Here is a 19807-nt window from a genome sequence, read left to right as displayed (position 1 = left end):
TATCAAGGGGAACAGCCTCTGGGGACATTTAAGGCAGTGAAAGCTTCAAACTCCAGCAAGCAAGATATGATGGAAATGAACTTGTAAAATTCTCCTGTAAGGCATGTAGTCCCCACGCCTCTTCTGTTACTTAAGGAAACCTTAAGGTTTCCACTGGATTGAATCCCTGATAAGGACATCGCCTGGGGAGGAGGCTTCAATGATGACAGCTTTCCAGAGGATTTTTGTGGTAAGGGGCAAGAAGGGAGATGGGCCCTTCCACCAGAGATGTGTACTGAAGATCCAGGGTGTGACTGAGGGACACAAAAAATCCATCTGTTTTCCACCAAGTTTGGATTGAGGTCCTTGAACGGTAGAACACTCTCTGATCCTCATGTGGAAATAACATTCAGGAATACCATATTTTCCTTCACCATTCATTCTTTTATAGTGAAAACAACTGATTTGCTTTTGCTAAAAGACATGCAGATGAGTGAGGAGCTATCCACCTCTTCATCTTCATCGTGTGTTATGCTGCGTAACCAATGACGTAAGAATAAGCAATGGGAAAAATATCAAATGGGCCTCACCTTTCTAGATTTCATTCTGGGTGAAATTGTTAGGCTTGCAAGGGATGTGAGAGATACTTGTTCACTGTTTGAAACCCCCCCCCCATGGACAATTTGATAGCGTTCTATGCCTTCACATCCAAAATGAGACCGCTGTTTTCTACATCCAATATGCCAGCAGAGCGATTGATTTTGAGCGATAATCTGGGTTGGCGCAATTTGGACTTTAACGTTGCTAAAAGACTGTTGGTTGCATACCCTCAAATCTTCTGGTAAAAAAAACCAGCTCTTGCAACCGCAAGATCTGATTATAAGAGCACTTGCACGAAAGGAACAATTTATAGGGCATTAAAAGCCAGGCCAGTTGTACCGGAAGCAGCTGTGGCCGATGACTATAAGACGTTTTTTAAGATCTTTGCTTGTGGTCACAAAATTCAAGCTAACCACATGCAGGAGATTCACATAGCCCCCTCCCAATTGGTTGAATGTTTTACAAGAAAAGTGAACGGAGGATAACAGAGCAACAGAGTTCGAATCCTAGATGCGCATTTAGAAACGGAACTCAGGTACGGTATTAGGCGCGTTATGAAAAAAAACAATTACATTAAACATTTAATAAATATCTATAATCCCACAGCCTTGGTATGAGAAGAACATAGGCCTACTATGTTTCTGTAGCTTTCTGAGAAAGGGATATGTAATCAACGTTGGAGGTGGTAACAAAGATCCTTGATTCACAAGCATTAGGTAAGGGCTGGATGTTATTTGATAGAAGTGAATTGCTTCGTTACAATTCACTTTGAAGCAATTACTTAGTGGCTTATTTCTAATTTTTAATGTAATGGGGGGATCCCCTTATACCATCCCTACTGACCTCCCCCAAACCCTCTACCCTTCCCACCTATGCAATGTACTTCGCCACACAGTAATTTCAGAGAAGTGAATTACAAGGGCATAGCCAAGGAAGAGTCCCGATCCGCTGTACCCTTTTCAAATTTCAAATTTGTGGATTCCGTTACTGACTGATCGTGTTAAGGCAATTGAGCATGTAGGGGAAATGCCAGTATCATGACATGAGATGATGAGTGCGCCCCTTTAAGAGAAGTGAGATAACTGGCGGGTTGTATCGTTGCAATCCACATCAAAACCTTTTGGTAGGCTGTTATATGCAAGACTGGGTAGATGTAAATGGTAGCCAGTCATAATGTTGCCAGTGAAAATGTTGTCAGGAGGCGATGTTTTTTTTAAAACGGGCACCCTGATTAATATCAAGCTCTTCCCCCACTGGACTGGAGTTTCGAATAGTAAACATCGCGTCACTGGCGACATTTTGCTGGCGACATTTTCACAGATAACCGATGTAAATCGCATCCTAGCCCCCACGCCAGAGGGTTTCAGGGAAGCTAGGCGCATGCAAGTCCACCCTACACCTTCTTGCTGCATGCATGGATCTAACATCATCCTTTGGTGTGGCCACCAGGCAAAGGCAGTGGGAAATGGTAATTGATTTGGGGAAGCCAAATGATCTGTTGGACATGAACCCCTTGCTTCAGCCGAACTCAGAAGGGAGAGCACCCTTTGGCACCTATGCATTTACAGCCAGTATAGGCGTACGCCATGGTTGTGTGCTGGTGCCTCTCTTACTTAGCCTCTACACAACTCCTCGTGTGAGGAGTTAGTGTGTAAATGGAGTAGATGTCCCTTTAGTAGGTGGGACACCAGTTGGACTCATAAGCTATGCGGATGACAATATTCCTCTTGCAAGACCTCCCGCTGATCTGCAATAGCATAAACACCACTCCGATGTGTATGCAGGGCCGATTCTTGAGTCTTGATGGGGAAAAACGAAAATGTTCACCCTCATTCTTGAATAAAAAAAACTCTAGAGCGGGTGAAAGGTTAAACTCATTTAGGGGTTTTGGTAACTGAAAATATGGGGGGAATGGTCATTTGCATAAGAAACTTTGTTGTGTGAAGCAATTATAAAGTTCACCAACCATTTTGTTAAACAGTCTGTGTCAGTCCAGAAATAAGTGTGCCGGTAGCAACGTTCCGGCACCCTTTCTGGACCGCCACACTCTGACTCTGCAGGCGGGGGCGGTTACGCCCGGGAAGGTCTGACCTGCTGGGTGCAATAGCGCCCCCCTGCAGAGTTTTCATGGAAGCACCGGTACTGTTAAAAAAGACGGTGCTGGTGCTTCTGTGAACTCATTCCCATGGAGTCCTATCGGACTTACCAAATCCACCACCTGACGTCCCGCTTCGCAAGGACTTGTAATGTCCCAGTGGCACCGAGAAGTCAGGCGGTGGATTCAGTGTTACGAGGACGGCAGCAACCCGCCTGTAACGGGTTACCACCGTCTTCGTAATGAGGCCCAATGCCTACAATTGTAAGGGTGTAACAAGCAAAGCCAAGAGACATCACCTTGTACAGATTGGAGCTGTTGGGTTTGGGGCCACACAATACATTGCAGAAGGCATAAGATTGCTTTCTTTCCATGGTTATATCCTTTCCCACTCCCACAGCAAACTGGGCTATGCTTTCTCAACTCATGCCACACTGTTATGTGCAAGAAAAGGCAAGTATTCTCTCAAAGAGGGATGGAGAGAGCATGATGGAATACCATTCTTGTCGTCCACCTTCAGAAGTGGTGGTTACTAGCCAGGCTACCAGGTGGTAAATGATGCACGGCAGTGGCATGTGCATAGAATGTGGTATTGGCACTCAGGCACATCTACTGCAAATCTTCCATCACTGTCTAGTCTCTGCTTCCCTTCTCCCTCTCTCAGGGGGCCCCAAAGACATTTCGTGTGGCAGTTAGCTCAATATAAATCAACATCAAATAGATACAACTCTTACAAAAATACCAGACTTACACAGAAATACGGAAAGAATTACTACACCAAGTAAAATACACTTTACAGATTTTACATGTAAGGCAGTATCAAGCCCTGAGTGTGAAAGCCAGCGTCAATTATGCACTTTCCAGTGGTCTGTGTAAATGTGAGCAAATCAGCTATTGGTATGTCAGCAAAGACATGTGTGTGTGTGCATGCTTGAGTGTGTGCATGCATGTGTGTGAGTGTGTGTGTATGTGTGGATACACAGTGACTGCTGCAGTATGCTATGTGTTATTTGGAGCATCATGTAGACCCTTGACTATCATATGCATAGACATTATGCATCCGTTTTCTGGCAGTCAGCAAGTTCAAAGATGAGTATTTGACCACCATCTACTACAGCAGAAGTCTGCAATTTATGGCTCGTCAGATGTTTTGGAATACAACTCCCATGCTCCTTCACTGCTGACTGTGCTTGCAAGGCCTGTTGGGAGTTGTAGTCTGAAGAAAATGGAGAGCCAAAAGTTGTAGATCCTTGTACTGGAGAAATTAGAGCAATGACTACATCTTTTTTTAATTGTAGTCCTGGCTTGTTTATGTGGAACAGGTACACTATCCTGTAATGTTATATTGATGTAACTATTGACACATTTTCTCTTACCAGGAGGACGCCTTCAGCCTTGATATTAACCATCCATGTACCGGGAACCAGTGAGAACGGATCTACAAAACTGTTCCCAGGGACCGTCACAAAAGCCGGATCTTTACTGGGTGGGAAGATAATCTGTTTAGTTTGAGTCGTCCCTGTCAACAACAAACAGAAATGATTACAAGATATGATGAAGAATTCGGAAACATACTGCATCAGCATATTCTGCTTTGTTCCTTGACTAGAGAGCTAAGGGGGAGGGGTGCACAGTAAAATGAGTTTCTCACAATCTCTACCTTTTCGGATATATTGTAAAAAAAACATTGGCAAGACATTGGGATTTTGTGTGGTGATGCACTAGGCATTTGCCAGGCACTGACATAATGGTACCACAGGATCGTAATATGGTAACAGGTGGAAAACTGTGTCATTACCTGGGCATTTGATAGCAGTGCCTGGGAAATACCTATCTAATAATCAAATACAAACCAAAACTACTGGCTTTGTTAAAGCTTGTTTTTAACAGGTCATGTTGCTTACATAAATAGCGCATTTACAGCTGCAGTCAAGCCATGAACCCCCAGCAAACTGCTTAGAAATAACACTGGCAGGATAAAGTGCGATGCTACTGCTTAATAGAGGTAGCTCAAAGAGATCCCAGGAGGACGTGTGTTGGGCAGGGAGGGGCAGGTAGTGGGTGGATTTTGCCTGAGGGATTAGCATGGTCCTGGGAAACTGAACAATACTTGCAAGCTGTGTGCCCCTCTTCACATGTCATGTGTCTCCCAGATGTACTCAAATGCAATAGTTTCAGCCTAGAGGTGGCGCCTATGTGTCACCTAAAAGGCACAACTAATAAGACCTATTTCTGGTACTAAATCAAATATTACATGGTTCATTGCTAGCTGTCAGATTTGGATCCTGAGTTTAAAATTCATTAGAGCCTGTGGATTTTCAGTTTACCAGCTTAAAATGCTTTATCAGGACATTGAACTACAATCTTCAAAAAGAAAGGCGGTGTGTGTCCTGCACTGCCTGTCTGTGCACATTGGGAACTGCCCCTAATGCAATACTTTCTTATCTGTGCCCAGATGCCCCCAAAGGTGTCTTGTCTGCCCATATATACTTCACATTTCATGATCTCAAGAGTGACCTCCTTTTTGAGGCGATGCATTGGCCACCGTCAGAAAAGAGCCACCCAACATCCACACAGCCACATTGGATCAGAGCGCCCCATCCTTGTACACAAGTATCCAGTTGCCATGCTGCCTACAATGTTTCTTCATTAAGACAAATATTGATTGATTGATAGTTTATTTATATCGCCCTCGTACACAGGTGTTTCAGAGCGCGACAAGGCAAAGGAGGGTAACAAGGGAGAACAAAAACAGCGATCTTACTAGGCCCAGTGACATTGAGAAAGCGCAAGTGCATGGGAGAGGGGAAAAAAGGGGAAAAGGGGAGAAGTGCAAACATCATTCTCACAGAGCAAAAATATCGGCGCTGTAGAGCGGATCCCAGTGTAAAAGACGTTTGATTTATATGAAGTATGAATATATTAGATTTTAGTGTCAAACCTTCATTTAAATCTGTGCCTTCTTACCAGAGTGGCAGGTAGAGGGGTGGGGACTGCTAGTGGACATCAAGCCTGGTCAGGCGATGGCATTTCGACTGACACGCCACCTCACGTTTGCATTCGTTGGCCCTTGTTATGACCCATAGCTGAGGGAGTCCACGTTTCCAATGGAAAGATCACTGGCTTGAAGGCACTGTCTTTCTGTACTGTATGCTGTAATTGGACCCTAACATGTGCCTGGCAGTACAGAAAGTTTTGCCTTGTACAATTTACACTAGAAAGTATAAAAAATGCAAGCCAAAGTTTTCCATTTCGGTCGGGAGCCGCTAGTCCAGTCAGGTGTTAAATTGACATTCATTGGAACTTGTAGTCCAGGATTTTCCCATTACAGACCCAGGACTACGAGCTTCAGCACGAACGCTAAAACCAGGCCTGGACAAGGGTCCTTGGAATGGAATGGAATAAGTTGGCATGCATGATAAAGGTACGTTTTTGAATCTTCTTTCGTGGCCTAGTATGTGCCATTTAATATTGGTTTTCTTCATAACTGTGACTGAATCTTTCTTCTTGTATTGTGTCATCTGCTGTTGCCGTCTATTGTTTTCTTTATTAGACTTTTATGGATTAGGTGCATCGTCATCTTTCATTACAGTGATTGCTTGATCACATGAATCACTTATAAAGCATATTAAACATTTAACATGGAGTGCAGAGGCCCATGGGAAGGCAGGAGGAGGGTTAGTCATAAATGTGAATGTGAGGGGCTTGAGGGCCACATGCCCAGGGCCGTGACTCAATTTACTTACATGAGCAGTTCCGGAAGAAAAGAACTGGGTGTCCTGGAAAAACAAGTAGTATTATTTTTGTATTTTGTATTTATTTTATTTGTAACGCGCAAACCCACAGGCCCGGAGGCATCAGGGCGCAATTTGTACAGGTTACAGATATACATATGTACAGACATAATATTAAAAAATGTACACAGAGACAGTAGGTGACTAAAGGAATCTATCTGCATATACTACAGTTGCACAAAGATTGTAGGTGACTAAAGGAATTTATCTACGTATACTACAGTGATGCCGGTGCTGTTTGGTAATAACAGAGGACAGCAGGTCAGAGTGTGTAAAACAGAGGCGCTGAGCAGGGCTTAAAGCTGGTCAAAAAGCCAAGATCTAGTATTAGCTTTGAAAGTGTTAAATGAGTCTTCAGCTCTGATGGTAGCAGGGAGGGAGTTCCATAGCTTGGAGGCTAGGACAGGGAAGCTTTAACCCCCTGCTTTTTGCAGTTTAAATCTAGGGATCGCTAGACAGTGGGACTGGGCAGTTCTTAGTGGTCGGGAGGTCGAGTGGCGTGACAGTCGACTGCCGAGGTAGATAGGGGCCTTGTTAGCCAGGCATTTGTGCGTAAGGGCGAGTGTTTTGAGTGAAATTGGGTTTCAAAGGATCTCATAAACATCTTTAGTTATGATATATTACAAAAGTGAACATAATGAATTAATTAAGAAATGCGCTAAAAGACACACGTCAGAGGCAAATCATTACGGGCTTGGCGGTGCAGTAAAAAAGTGGTATTTATTCCGTTAACAGCACTTTTTTGAGATGTAACGGCATAACCGACATTTTCACTGCACCGCCTAATTCCGAGTTTGACCTTAAAGCAGAGGATTTACCTACAGCATCAGGCTGGAGATAAATCCCCCAGCAGCGGAATTACCGCAGCGGAATTACCGCCACAGTCATTCTGCCAAAATCCCCATGGAGTCCTATGGACTACAGGAATGGAAATCAGCACCTTGCCCGCACTTGTAAACTTGTGGTAAATCCACAGAACCGAATGGCGGTAACGGTAAGCAGTTTCGGTGGCAATTCTGCAGATTTACTACCGAATTACCGCATAAATCGTAATGAGACCCATAGTGATCTACAGAGAAAAAAACGAATGATAACACTCTGAAGGAACGATAAACAAATGAAAGATAGCAAAAGACAGTCAAGAATTGTGGCACCACCATCTCATGAAGTAGGAAACTAAATTCCATCGGGAGGATAGCTTAGGCGCAACATGCTCGTCTTGTGTGGAGCAATACAGGATCGATCCTCGGGTCCGCGCTTAGAAACCTCTGGATATTAAGCGCGTTATAAATAACCAATTACATTACAAGACTGACAGTTATTAGAATTTAGATCAGAGGTGCAGACAGTTAAAACGTCACCTCCTCCTGCAGGGAGTTTGCATCCCAGCAGCTGTCAGGGATGCACGTGTGACCTTTGCTCCTGCTCTGTGTCACTGCAGAGCTGGCATTGTAGAGACCAGGAGACTGGTTACTGAGAGGCGCATGTGCCCACTATCATTTTGGCATGCAGCATTTATTAAAGGGGGAGGGAGGCGGTCTGATTACCAGAGAACTCTTTCAGAAACAGAATTGCCTACATCATTTCATTTTAATAAATGTAAAAGAGCCGGGGCTTTCACACCCTCCGATGGCAATCCGTCAAAGGAGGAATAGCTAAAAAGCAACTCTAAATAGTGAATTCTTAATTCTTAAATACAGCAGAATGGGCAAATGGGATATCCCACCCATCTCGTTACATGAGTCAATATTTGGTTGAAAAAAATCCGTCCCACTTAAAAGCATCATCAGTATATGAATGGCCACTTTTTAGTGTCATTCATGCAGAGTCATAACAACGCCTAATGTGTGATCCACTACCTCCGAGGTGAGGCAAAGTATATTCACAACGGGAAGAATCGTTCAGGTGACTGGGTCTTAATAAAATAGACCTGTGGCATTCCAGGCTCCGCAGCCCCCAGAAAAAGTCATAAACAGACTATAACACTGACAAATACCACCTATTGAATGTCTCAAGCTATATGGGCTGGTTAAAGCATTTCCTGCTGGAGTGGAACGATGTGACATTTAGAAATAAATAGACATAAAGATAAGAGGGAGTAATCCTCGTCCCAGGCATCCTGTGGCAATGGGACATTCTCAAAGGGGAAGGACTCCCCAAACCCAGCCATGCTGCCATCTCATAGCAGGATTATCCCAATATTGTCAGGTAGAGAAAACTACGCACAATTTGGACACCTCCAACGAATGCAGCAGTTGCAGTAGCTGCTGTAAAAAGCCCCTGCGCTGCGCCTCACCCCTGCCCCACTAACCCTGGAATGTTTGGGAACTCTCAAAAAGTGGCATCCCGATGCCTTTCTTGACATCTAGCACACATCAAGGAAATGCCTTTCTCAATAGACTGTGTATGTCTTAACTCACATAAAAATCACTGGAACTCTGCGATTTTCTGACTCGATGAAAAAATGTGCCATTTGCTGTGGTTGGCTGTTCTTTTGTGGATAGTTCACCTCTCTTTCTCTCTCTCTTTTTCTATCTCTCTCTTTTTCTGTCTCTCTGGCAGTGATTTGATGATTCCTCGTGGAAGGGACATGTTTCACTCTGTTATTTCCTGTCCCCTTATGTTAAAATGAAGTGTCACCCTCTGTAATTTATTCTTTGTTATGAAAACAAACCAAATGCCACTCTCTGTGATTTTATATTTTGTCAAACAAAATCACTTTGCCTTCTGTGATGTTATGTTCCCTGACAAAACACACAGCAGGAACTCCATTGACCACCTGTTTCACTTTCATTTCTGTGTTCGAACCTGTGTGACTCTCCTTTGATCCCACCAACATGCCTGTAGATTTGATAGCTTGCTGTCCACAAATGCACCAACCTGTTTTACCTGTCCTTGACCCCACAACCTGCCTGCCAATTTAGTACCTTGCTCTGACCTGTTGGACCTTTCCTTTGACCATCTCGTCTGCCCAATGATTTGGTACTGTCAGATGGTGTGGGGCAGCACGACGGGGTTACCCTCGTATCTTGACTGGCACCTGCCATGAAGGATCGGATAGTGCTTGCTACAAGGGAAATACATTTCCCGGCAAAACTGCACTCTTCGGAGGCCGCAGCATTACGTCAATGACGTTATTACGCTGACATAATGTGTCATCAATGACGCATCGCCAGTCATGCAGACACAGAGCCACAGATACCAATAGTCCATAGCGCAGCACTGACACTTCTCAACCTTCCTGGCGAGTGGTATTATTTGATTCTTATCATACTTGGTTCACGGTTTTCAGATTCTTTGCCTGTTTTTCTGGAATGTTTGCTTCTCGCTGTTTCCTAGTTCTGTCACTTGGTGTGTTTGGGATTTCTTGGCAACTTGACCCCTGGATCCGGATTGGCTTTGGTTTTTCCTTATACATTGGAGTTTTGTAGCGTGTTGTGAGTCTCTTCTCTTGCTCCTGTGTGTGCTCTTACCTGATACTACACACTGTGGACTCCTTATTTCCCACCACTATCTGCTCTCATTCAGAAGAAGTTGTTTATCTGCCTATCTGTATCTCCTTTATCTGTTAGGTGTCCTTGTGCCATCGTGTGTGAGGTCCCCTCGAACCTTTGTACTTCTGCTCGGGTTCCATCTGCGCTGGGAGCTACGGGCACTTCCCTGGTATATGGACTTGTTACCCAGAATTTCCTGGCGGATTCAAAGCACGAAACAGCAAAAGATTGGTAGGTGGTCATGGTGTGGTCTGCTGAGACTGTTGTGATCTTGTAGTACGCTGATAGTCTTCCTCTCTCACTCCCTTTACAGTTCGTCTGTACCAACGCTCCCGTGACCACCGAGAGCAGCGGTATCCTGAGGACACTTTCCACCTGCTCCTTTGGGAGAACGGTTTCTAGTCCTCTGCCACTCACTGGAGTATCAGGAGTAATGAACATTGTCTTCTGGAGCTCAGTGTGCATACTTATATCCTGTCTAGTCATCCTGACAGGTACCTTGATGCTCAGGCTATGATCATTGAACTTTGCTTCTCTACTCTTAACCGTCCTGGGGGCCTAGCTTGTCTATTCCTTGTTTTTTCCCAGGGCTTCTGTTTTCACCATGAGTGCGAATATTGGTATCTCCATGATCTTTTATATATACCCTCTGACTGGTCTTGGCTCCTGGACTATATGTAATGCTTTCAGTCCTCCCGGGGATCCCTCATCTAATCTCTATAAATCCATTCCTATGTGCTGTTTATTCTCCCTATCCCATCCATCTTTTACCGTCCCGTGCACATGGGAACTGTGAATTGCCTCTGACCTGGCACTAGGCCTTTCTTCTAGATTCAGGGTCCTTGTACTGTTGTGCCAGCTCCTATGTGGACTATTGTTTCTGTGGTTCATGTGTGTTCCTCTGGGTGGGTCTACTAAACTCTGGGATCAGTCCTCTGCTTGATATTTAGAATCACAGATTCTCTACTCCATCTGGTCCCCTCTAAGGTAGGTTGGGTTCAATCATTGCCCATACATCTCCCTTTTCTGTTCACTATCTATAACTTAGTGTTTTCTTTCTTTCCACAGCCTGGGAGGAATTTATGTTAATTTCCTAACCGCTTTCATTCCTAACTCCGTTTTGGCTTGGTCCCAATCCGTCACTGTTGTGCAGTCCGGGGATTGGATTCGAATGTTTGAGGGGCCACCCACAGCATGACATTTGCCTTATATGACCATTTCAGCCTCATATGTCCATGTATTTTAATGATAAACCCAGACACAAAAATCATATTCTAGGAAAAGCCATCATATGCCAAGTATAGCGATCACATGGTGAGATTCAGCTGATATGCCTGATACATAGCACGTGCGCGCCATGGAAGCAAGATGACACGAAGCAACACAGGTTCGATCCCTGGGTCCACGCTTAGAAACCTCTGGGTGTTTAAGCGCGTTATAAATAGGCAACTAAGACAAAAAAAAAACAATTACGCAACTAAATAAACAAAAACAATTCCTGTAACAGCACCTCGATGCCCATGGGCTGTGTGAGCGCTTTAAAAATGTAAAATACATTTTTTTAAAAATAAACATATTTGAAAAAATCAATCAGACACACACGAAAAAGTGAAATTCACTGTGTTTGCTAACTTCAAAAACATTTCATAAAACCAGCATTACCCTTTACTTGCTGAAATACGCCAACAAACGTTCTCTGGCGTTGATTGCGCAGCACATGTTATCACAAAGCATTCATCTCCATTATGTAGGACTGTATTGCCTATCGAATTCACAGTGAGACTACACAACAAGAAACCATGAGATGCAGAGGATCGAGGTCTCAAGTTTGCAGTGCAAGGAGTGTCGCTGCGGAAGGCCGCCCGGTCCGGTCCGCCCTCGCAAGGATGCTCTTTCTTTTCCCTACCCTGATCATTTTCCCTGCACTCCTCTTTTCGCTCTTTTGCAGATCAAGCTTCAGCTGCGCGACCTTGAGAGCATAAGAAGATGCTAAAGGAAAGTACTTTTCAGAATCGACCACACATTTGGATACCCAGCATCAGACCCAGTCTCTGAAAACCGTCGCGAGAATCTACTAGTCTTCTTCTTTGCCCCCAACATTTAAGTGCATTTTTGTTTCTGAATGTTTTGCTGTGCACTTCGATTATGCACCCACATTTTTTAGCAACTCGAAAAAGTTGTCTTAGGATTCTATGCTATGTTGTCTTCTTTTTGAATTTTCCCTTGAATTCTTTAATGTATGTACATCTATGGTTTGCTTTACACTGTGACTATATTGGTCTGTCTTTCCTGACTAATAACGCTGGATATGACTCCATCTTCTACCCCTTTTGTACTGTTTTAATCAGCATCTTGATGTGTTTTCATTGAGCATGTTTACGGAACCTTTATGGTCCATGACTAAACAGTCTGCGGTTGGGTTCTACGCAAAGATGTTTACCTAGACCCGCCAGCTTTGCCACTTTCTTACTAGGGAGGAACTCTAGGGCAGCAAATATTGCATCTTTGGGCATGAGGGCAACTTAAGAAAAGATATTTCAAGGAGAAGTTTTGGGTGTCACGGTGTTGCTTAAATAATTGTGTATTTTTCCGCTGGTGGGAGAAATTGGACAGTGTGATTTCATGGTAAGTATAACAGCAGGGTTATGAACAACTACTGCTAAACTTGCATTCTATCCCCAAACAGCATAGACATTCTTTTTTCGACATTTTACACTGACAGGACATTTAAGGGGCTGTCAATGGGAAATGCGCTCCCAGAGCCGTGTGAGTAGCCGGAGTCTGTAATGCATCACACTTCCAATGTGTATCTATGCAATGGGGCTGAACAGCAAAGAAGGCTAGCCCTCCCTTCAACGCACAGGTAGTGCTGGAAACCCTACAGAAGGCTAGGAGCTATTTTGGACTAGCCGTGTAAGATCACACTTACAAAATGAGAACATACAGTTAAAACAAAGTTTATTCTAAATCGAAAAACATACTAAAATCACAGAGGAGCAAGTGGAGATCATTATTTGTTGTTCACTTCTTCTTTTCCGTCTAGAGTCAGGCCCCCCTGAACAAAAAAGAGGGTCCCCGCCCTATATTCCTTACCTGCAAGGGGGCTGGCCAGAGCCTCATTTATGGCACACTGGCCACCAGAAAAGTCCAGCCCACGGTTGAGAATAAGGTGAATTGTGCATTTCCTAAGGTGTCGAAAGCAAAAGTGACGCATCCTCTGGGAATTGGCCCCTATAGTTAACTACTGTTAAATATCGTATGGATTATTCTACTGCCCTCCCTTACTGACATGTATGAATACCCTCCCAGTAAGCAATTGCTTTCGCTGTGCACGCATGCATTTCAAGCATTACCACAATCCATCCCTTTTTAGAAAAACCTGCACATTTCTGGAAGGCCCATTTGACATTCCAAGGTCCACCTTCGACTGCCACGGAGAGCTACTAGGTCATGGGGATCGCGTGGACATTATACCTGACAGGTTCGCCTCCACACATTGGATTGCGCGGCCCCCCTGGGTGCAATTCTTCCTTGCCTCCCATTACCTCTCAGTTCGCCTCTTTTCCCCCTGTGCTCTGGCACGCTTCATCTTGCCCACCTCCACATGGTGCGCTTATGTAGTCACTCTCGCTGCTCTCCCTCTTCGCTCCACCCACAGCACCTCTCCTCTGTTCCCCAGTGGATGCACTGCACGCTTTGGCATGCACACCCACCTGCCTCTTCCTTTTTTAAACTCTCCCCGTGGGCGCTACTGCTGGTAAGGGCTACTCACTGATGAGGCCAGTTTAGCCATAAAGTTGCTGAATAGTGCTTGTCTCTGGGGCCGTAAGGTTGCTCAGAGGTTTGAATGCACATGCAAGCCAATCAGGACTCATACTGACCTATGTTGCATTATTCTGTGCGATTAATGTGTATGCCGGTGTTCTGGTAAGCTTCATGAATACTGCAGGTGCACCAACCCAGGTAGGCCCCTGATATTGCACAAGGATTAAGCACATTAAAGCACTTGTCAGTGCTTGCATGATCTTGCTCGCAGTCTGTATACAGTGAAAACACTTTGAGGCTGATTCATGGAATTTTTGCACCGAAAAACTGATTTCTGCACCATTCTGCCCGCAAATCCCCATTTCTCAAACAGGGATTTGAGCGCAGAATGGCGCACAAATCCCCGTTTTACGGTGCAAATAATTCCATGAATCAGCCCCTTTGTTGAAGGGAGGTTTTCATTAAGTTGCTCTAGTAAACCCCTTTGGAATTAATTGAAAAAACGTTGCTAAAGGAACGCTATGGTGGCAGTGCAACATCTGAAAACCAAATAAATGTGCCACTTCTGGTATGCTACACAACCATAACTTGCACCGTCACCATGCACTGCTCATTCTGACATACATGACATCACATATTCTGGGAAGTTGTTTTTGTTTAGTGACACTAAGCAGAGGACTTCTGTGACAGTGGGAGGCAGGAGGTAAGCAGCTCCATGGAACCGAGTGAAGTCTGACTCTGAATTATCAGATTTTTGTTTGACTGAGACATCACCCTCTTCCCTCCCGGTGCGATCTAAGCATTGTTATGCTACATACTAATGGAATGAGGCTTTCTAGCACATGTCTGCCCTAGGCAGTAGGGTTGTGGACCTTCGCTCTATCCCAGCCGTAACAGGCACATGCAGGCGAAGTTCTTATCTTCCTCTTTAGCTGAGGATGCTGGCAATGAGGATGCCTAGCCAGGCCTGTTGAACTCGTGGGTGTGCAAGCCTCCTAGAGAGAGATACTGGCTATGTGACCAGTGGCCTTGACTGCACAGGAGGAACTAGTTGCTCACCAGCCTGGTGAGGACTTTTTAAGGGTGGCATGGAAGTCAAGAAGCATCTCTTGATAGTTCGGGGCAGTTTGAAGGGAGCACAGGAGGTGGTCCCTGGTCATATGAGTAGTGGAACTCACTTATGTGGAGAATCGTGTGGATCCCGCACCAAATCCCTGCCTAAAGTCTCCTCTACAGTGGCCATGAGAGGGCAGACGCTTCCTGATCCCAATCCTGGGGGTCGTGTACTGCAGGAGGATCACCTGGGTGGAGACAAGGCTCAGGGCTGTGGGGAGATTCCAAGATATGAGCCATAGTATTTCTCCTCTGATACACTTATTGCCATCCTAGAAAAAGTTATGGATTGTTGCCATTCTAATAGTGTCCAGCCTTCCATTAGTAAAACTAAGGTGCCAAAACCTGAGATTGAAATATCTAAACACATTTCCTTAAAAGAACATATCTTTTTAATTCCTGAGTTTAAATGTCCCTTTCAGTATCAAGAGTACACTACAGGGAATGGTGAAAATGTTGCCTTTTCTCTACCATCTGTCTCTAATAAAGTTAAGCCACACAATTCCTCTTCTAAAAATATTAAGGGAATTAAAACTGCCCTTAAATGTGTTAAAGAAGTGGAAAAGCCGAATTTCCTTAAAATAAACTACATGTCCCAGAATCCCTCAGGGATTGTGAGGAAGAAGAGTCCTCAGGAGGCATGCAGAAAGAAAGGACAGGCAAATAGGCCTAACAGCCATTGCCAGGGTCAGACAATTAACACTAAAGGCCTACACCTGAAGTCAACTGCCCCACCTGAGAGGCATAAAAGGCTGCAGCAGGAAGGAGCAGTAGGAAGGAGCTGGATGGTTGGCAGTAGTAGCAGAAGAAGAAGAAGAGCACGAAGGCTGGCAGTTCACAAAGAAGTGTGACCACTTAAAGTAAGCCGTGACAAAAGAAGAGCAGATTTCTCCTGCATGTTCTGAAATGGTGCTGTGCTTACTATCCCAGTCTGGCTGTGGCTGCACTGGAAGACACTGGAAGAAGTTAACAGTTTCCCTAGGTGCACCCAAAAGTTGTGACTGCAGAGCTGAAGCCATGCAGACACCTGAGGCCTGTGTGCAGCAGAAGCAAGCTGAGGGAAGCAGGAGAGAAGGAGACTCTCCGTGGTCGAGGCCGGATAAAGGAAGCCATGCTGCAGAGGGTTGTGGGTCCCAAGAGTGCCTGAAGTCATGGTAGCAGGAAGAAAAGTCGGGAAGTGGAAGCTGCCCACAACCGCTGTGGTTTGGAGCCGGTGAGTGAAGCTCCGTACTCCAATTCACTAATAACTCCTTGCCAGTAACTGTAACCAGCTCCAATTGAACTCGCGTAGCAGTAGAAGCGAGTAAATGTTTGTTACCATTGGAAGTCTCTTTAACAAACTAAATGTAACACACAAACATTTAAAACAAGTCAAAGTGCTTACATGTGAAACAAAGCTTTCATTTTCCATTGTTACCTTAAATAAGTGTACCAGAGTGGTCGTGTGTCTCCACTTAGGAGGATGAACGTTGATAGTAATCACTTGCATGGGAGCAGTTGACTTTCCTCCGAATTGTTACAAGAACGTTACATCAAAGAAAGGTTGCGTATGAATGATTGTGATTCCGATCAACGTTAAAGCAGCATTCTATATGAATAAAAGTCTTTACAGTCCCTTGAAGTGGAATTCTCTGTCAAAGAGTGGTCGTGTGTACCTAATTCTGTTTCTATTAAGAATCCTGAATCTTGTAACATCTAGAACAAAGCACTTTTCAATTGTAGAAGTAGCTGAAGTAGCAAGAAAAACAAGCATTACCCAAGCCAGAAGGAAAACTCCTTTCTAACCAGAAACTAGACCTATTAAGATCAATTCACCAATATTCTGAAGTTGTGAATGTTGTTACAAATCCAGGGTCCTCTGATACAAGGGTGACAAGGTTATCCAAGGCTGGATGAGTGGCAATACAGCATTGGGCAAACTGCTGGAATCAAGAAGGTGTACATAAGTTGGGGTAGGGAGATGGGTGCTTGTTAAAAGAACTAATCAAAAATCTGTAGAGCAGTGACTGTTGACGCTGAGAGAAAGAAGCAGTCAAGAAGCCAAGGCAGATCCTAGTGGTAACTCTAAGACAGACATTAAAGGCGAAGAGGCTGCCCCTTTCTTATGGCCTAGGAAGGAAGAGTGCTTGCCTACTTGTGGAGGTTGAAGATTCTTGTCTATAAGTCACCTGATACATTCTTAAAGTACCAAGTTGCAACAGAGATAATTGACATGTGGTTATCTATGAAACTGTCAGATACTATTACATTGAAGGTGGTTGAAGCAGTAGTACACTGTGAAGCAAAGGAACCTGCTTTCACAGTACCATTAGCAGAAGGGAGTTGGCACGAGGAAAGCAACACCCTAAGAAGAAGCATCCTGACAAGTTATAATAAAGATGCTGCAGAGAACAGTTGTTGAAGCAGAAGTGGTGCTTTTGTTTGAACTTTATCAAGCTTATCCTGGAAGGAGGTTATCCAGGATAACCATTGGTGCTGTTTTCTTTGTGGAAATTGGTAAGGGAACTTTTCAATAAATGGAGAAAGAACTGTTACCAGTGGATTATTGTTTGGATGAACTTTTGTTTTCTTTTGGAACTTTCAAGAACTGATTCAAGACTTTTCTTTTTTTTTCTTTTCTTTGGGAGACATTTACTTTGGACATTACTGGGAAAGGGGTCTACTGTAGAGGAGCTGGTGGATGCTTTCACACTAGTTCCCAGCCCCTCACCGCCGTCATATTACAACAGCAGGAAAAGAGCTGTACATGAGAGCCCATGTATTGTTCCTATACCGCATCGAGTGTGTGAGAGACGTTATGTACTCAGACAACCATACAGAATGTACCCTTGCATTCAAAGTGTGGAAGGATGCCGCATGGACGGATGTCAGCACAAACCTTTGGACATCATGGAATATTAAAGTGAAATATGACAAAGGCAATGTGATGTCATGAAGAAGATATATAAACTTATATTGAAATGATATGAAATACTTAAGAGAAACAGTGTAACAAAAGCACCAAGAGAAATATGTACCTAAGGCTGAAGTAATCGTGAATAACAAAGTAGATGAAGTAACTTACTGGTCAATAACTGTAAATATGCAGTAACGCAAGGTAGAAAGGAAACATATAGAGGCTTGCTATGGAGGAATATATAACTTAGTAAGATTGACCACGATAGGAAATTGGATGCTGCTTCATGTCGAATTCAACCAATCTACCTCAGAAACAGGCCAAGGTTGCAAAATAAGGAGAGGCTGGAAAGCTCAGTGTGCAGAACAACAGAAAGGCTATGCTGGGCTAGGACCAAGGATACAATAATTGCAAGGCACAAGGGGAGTTAAACAGGATAAGCTATGAACAAAGGAGACATTCTTCTTAGATTAAAGAAGAACACATCTGCAATGGGCAAAGTATTGGACTATTGTATTGTATTGTAATGTTATTTATAAAGCTCAGCAAGGCCTGGAGGCATCTAGGCGCTATAAATAATGTTACAGGGCGTGCCCTACAGATAAGGGGTACCCAATGAGGTACTAACCCACATTTATTCTATATGTAGATATGTTCCTTTAAACCACTGTCATCCCTTGATAGATTTTATGATTTGCCACGTAGAATGATGTCATAGGTGAAGCATATTGGGGTATAAAACCTCTATGTAATCAAGCATCTGTGTGAGTGTGCATGCATCAGTCCGATGTCTGTCAGTTCTCCCTGCTTTATTAAATGAGAATAAAGTAGTATTTTGACACACTTTTTGAGTCTGTTTCCGATTATTTGGTCTAAGATCATTATTTGTAATTCCATCTAGCACAAAAGATGCTTCAAGGTGCTGGAGCACACTACCCAGGTCAAGTGGAAGTTATCTAAATCACTGGTTATTTGGTAATCCTTTATTTATGTTGTTAATGATTTATGTTGAATGTTTTGCTGTTTAGTGTGAGGACCAGTTTTGCGTATTCTACTAGATTTTCCCTTAGATCCTAAACTAGATAGGGAACTCCCTGCTAGAGTAGGCTTAGTTAGGTTTATTTGCATTTTCTTTTGTAAATAATATGCTAAATACTGAGAAAGCTATAAGCAGTTGTCCGCCTCGCAATACTGACCCCTCACACTTAACAGGAGGGAAAAGGTGATCACAAGCTCTGGAAAGAGTTTCTTAAGTTGTTATTCAAGGTGGGAGCATCCCTTGATGGTTCTGGGTTGGCCAGAAAGGCTCAGGAGGCATAGCTTGATCATGTGATGAGTACAATTTACTAAACAGGTTTAATTAGCCACACACAAGTCCTGGAGGATTTTTAAAATGTGTTGCTCAAGGCAGGAAACATGTCTTGATGGTTCTGGGCGGGCAGGAGGGCATGCAGGAGGCACAGCCTAGATAATTTACCAGTGGTATACACGACCCATGAGGAACTAACGACTCTCAAGTAATTTTGGAAGTTTTCTAAGTTGCATCTCAATGTGAACAAAAAGCCCTGATGCTTCTGGGTGGCCTGTAGGGCATGAAGAAGGAGGAGATTGATCAAGTGACCAGTAGCATTCACTGTACAGGAGGAACCCATAATGAGGTGGATAGGTTAAACAAGGGGCAATGGTATTACTGCCCATGTTTACCATGACTGCCGAAATCGGAATGATACCCACCAATTGTGTATATTTCATTAGCACTTTTACCTTGTCTTATGCCGCATTGCACCTGCTCAATTTTCAGTTCCATTTCCACCTACCTCGGTTCGGCCGAGTTTGAGAAGCGGTGATCTGGCCAGTCTCAGCTTCTGTCTCAGGGTTAATGTATCGCAGGATAATATGGAACAGGTAAAGATTGGATTTCTCCACATTCAGAGTTACCCTCACTTCATTCTGTGAAATGGAAGTTAATAAAAAATAACCATAAAGCGTGGATTAGTCAAATCACTTAGAAGCCATGCGGGATACACATGAACCACCGTAGGTGACACACACTCACAGTATAACATGCATG

General features: G+C 43.9%; 1 protein-coding gene across 2 annotated transcripts in view; it reads right to left on the bottom strand.

The window, feature by feature from the left end:
- The window catches only part of LAMA3 (laminin subunit alpha 3), a 1348901-nt gene that overhangs the window by 581532 nt on the left and 747562 nt on the right, over window positions 1–19807 (bottom strand). For both annotated transcript variants that reach the window (XM_069620910.1, XM_069620909.1), the window contains exons 23-24: window positions 19554–19686; window positions 4051–4193 (exon numbers count right to left, since the gene is read on the bottom strand). In XM_069620910.1, the coding sequence (XP_069477011.1) occupies window positions 4051–4193; window positions 19554–19686 (276 nt within the window). The remainder of the gene's footprint in view (window positions 1–4050; window positions 4194–19553; window positions 19687–19807) is intronic.

The sequence above is a fragment of the Ambystoma mexicanum genome, chromosome 5q (assembly GCF_040938575.1).
Source record: "Ambystoma mexicanum isolate Mex_15411 chromosome 5q, UKY_AmexF1_1, whole genome shotgun sequence".
Lineage (NCBI taxonomy): Eukaryota > Metazoa > Chordata > Amphibia > Caudata > Ambystomatidae > Ambystoma > Ambystoma mexicanum.
Note: the sequence above shows the minus strand (reverse complement) of the source record. Positions and strands in the feature narration are given on the sequence as shown.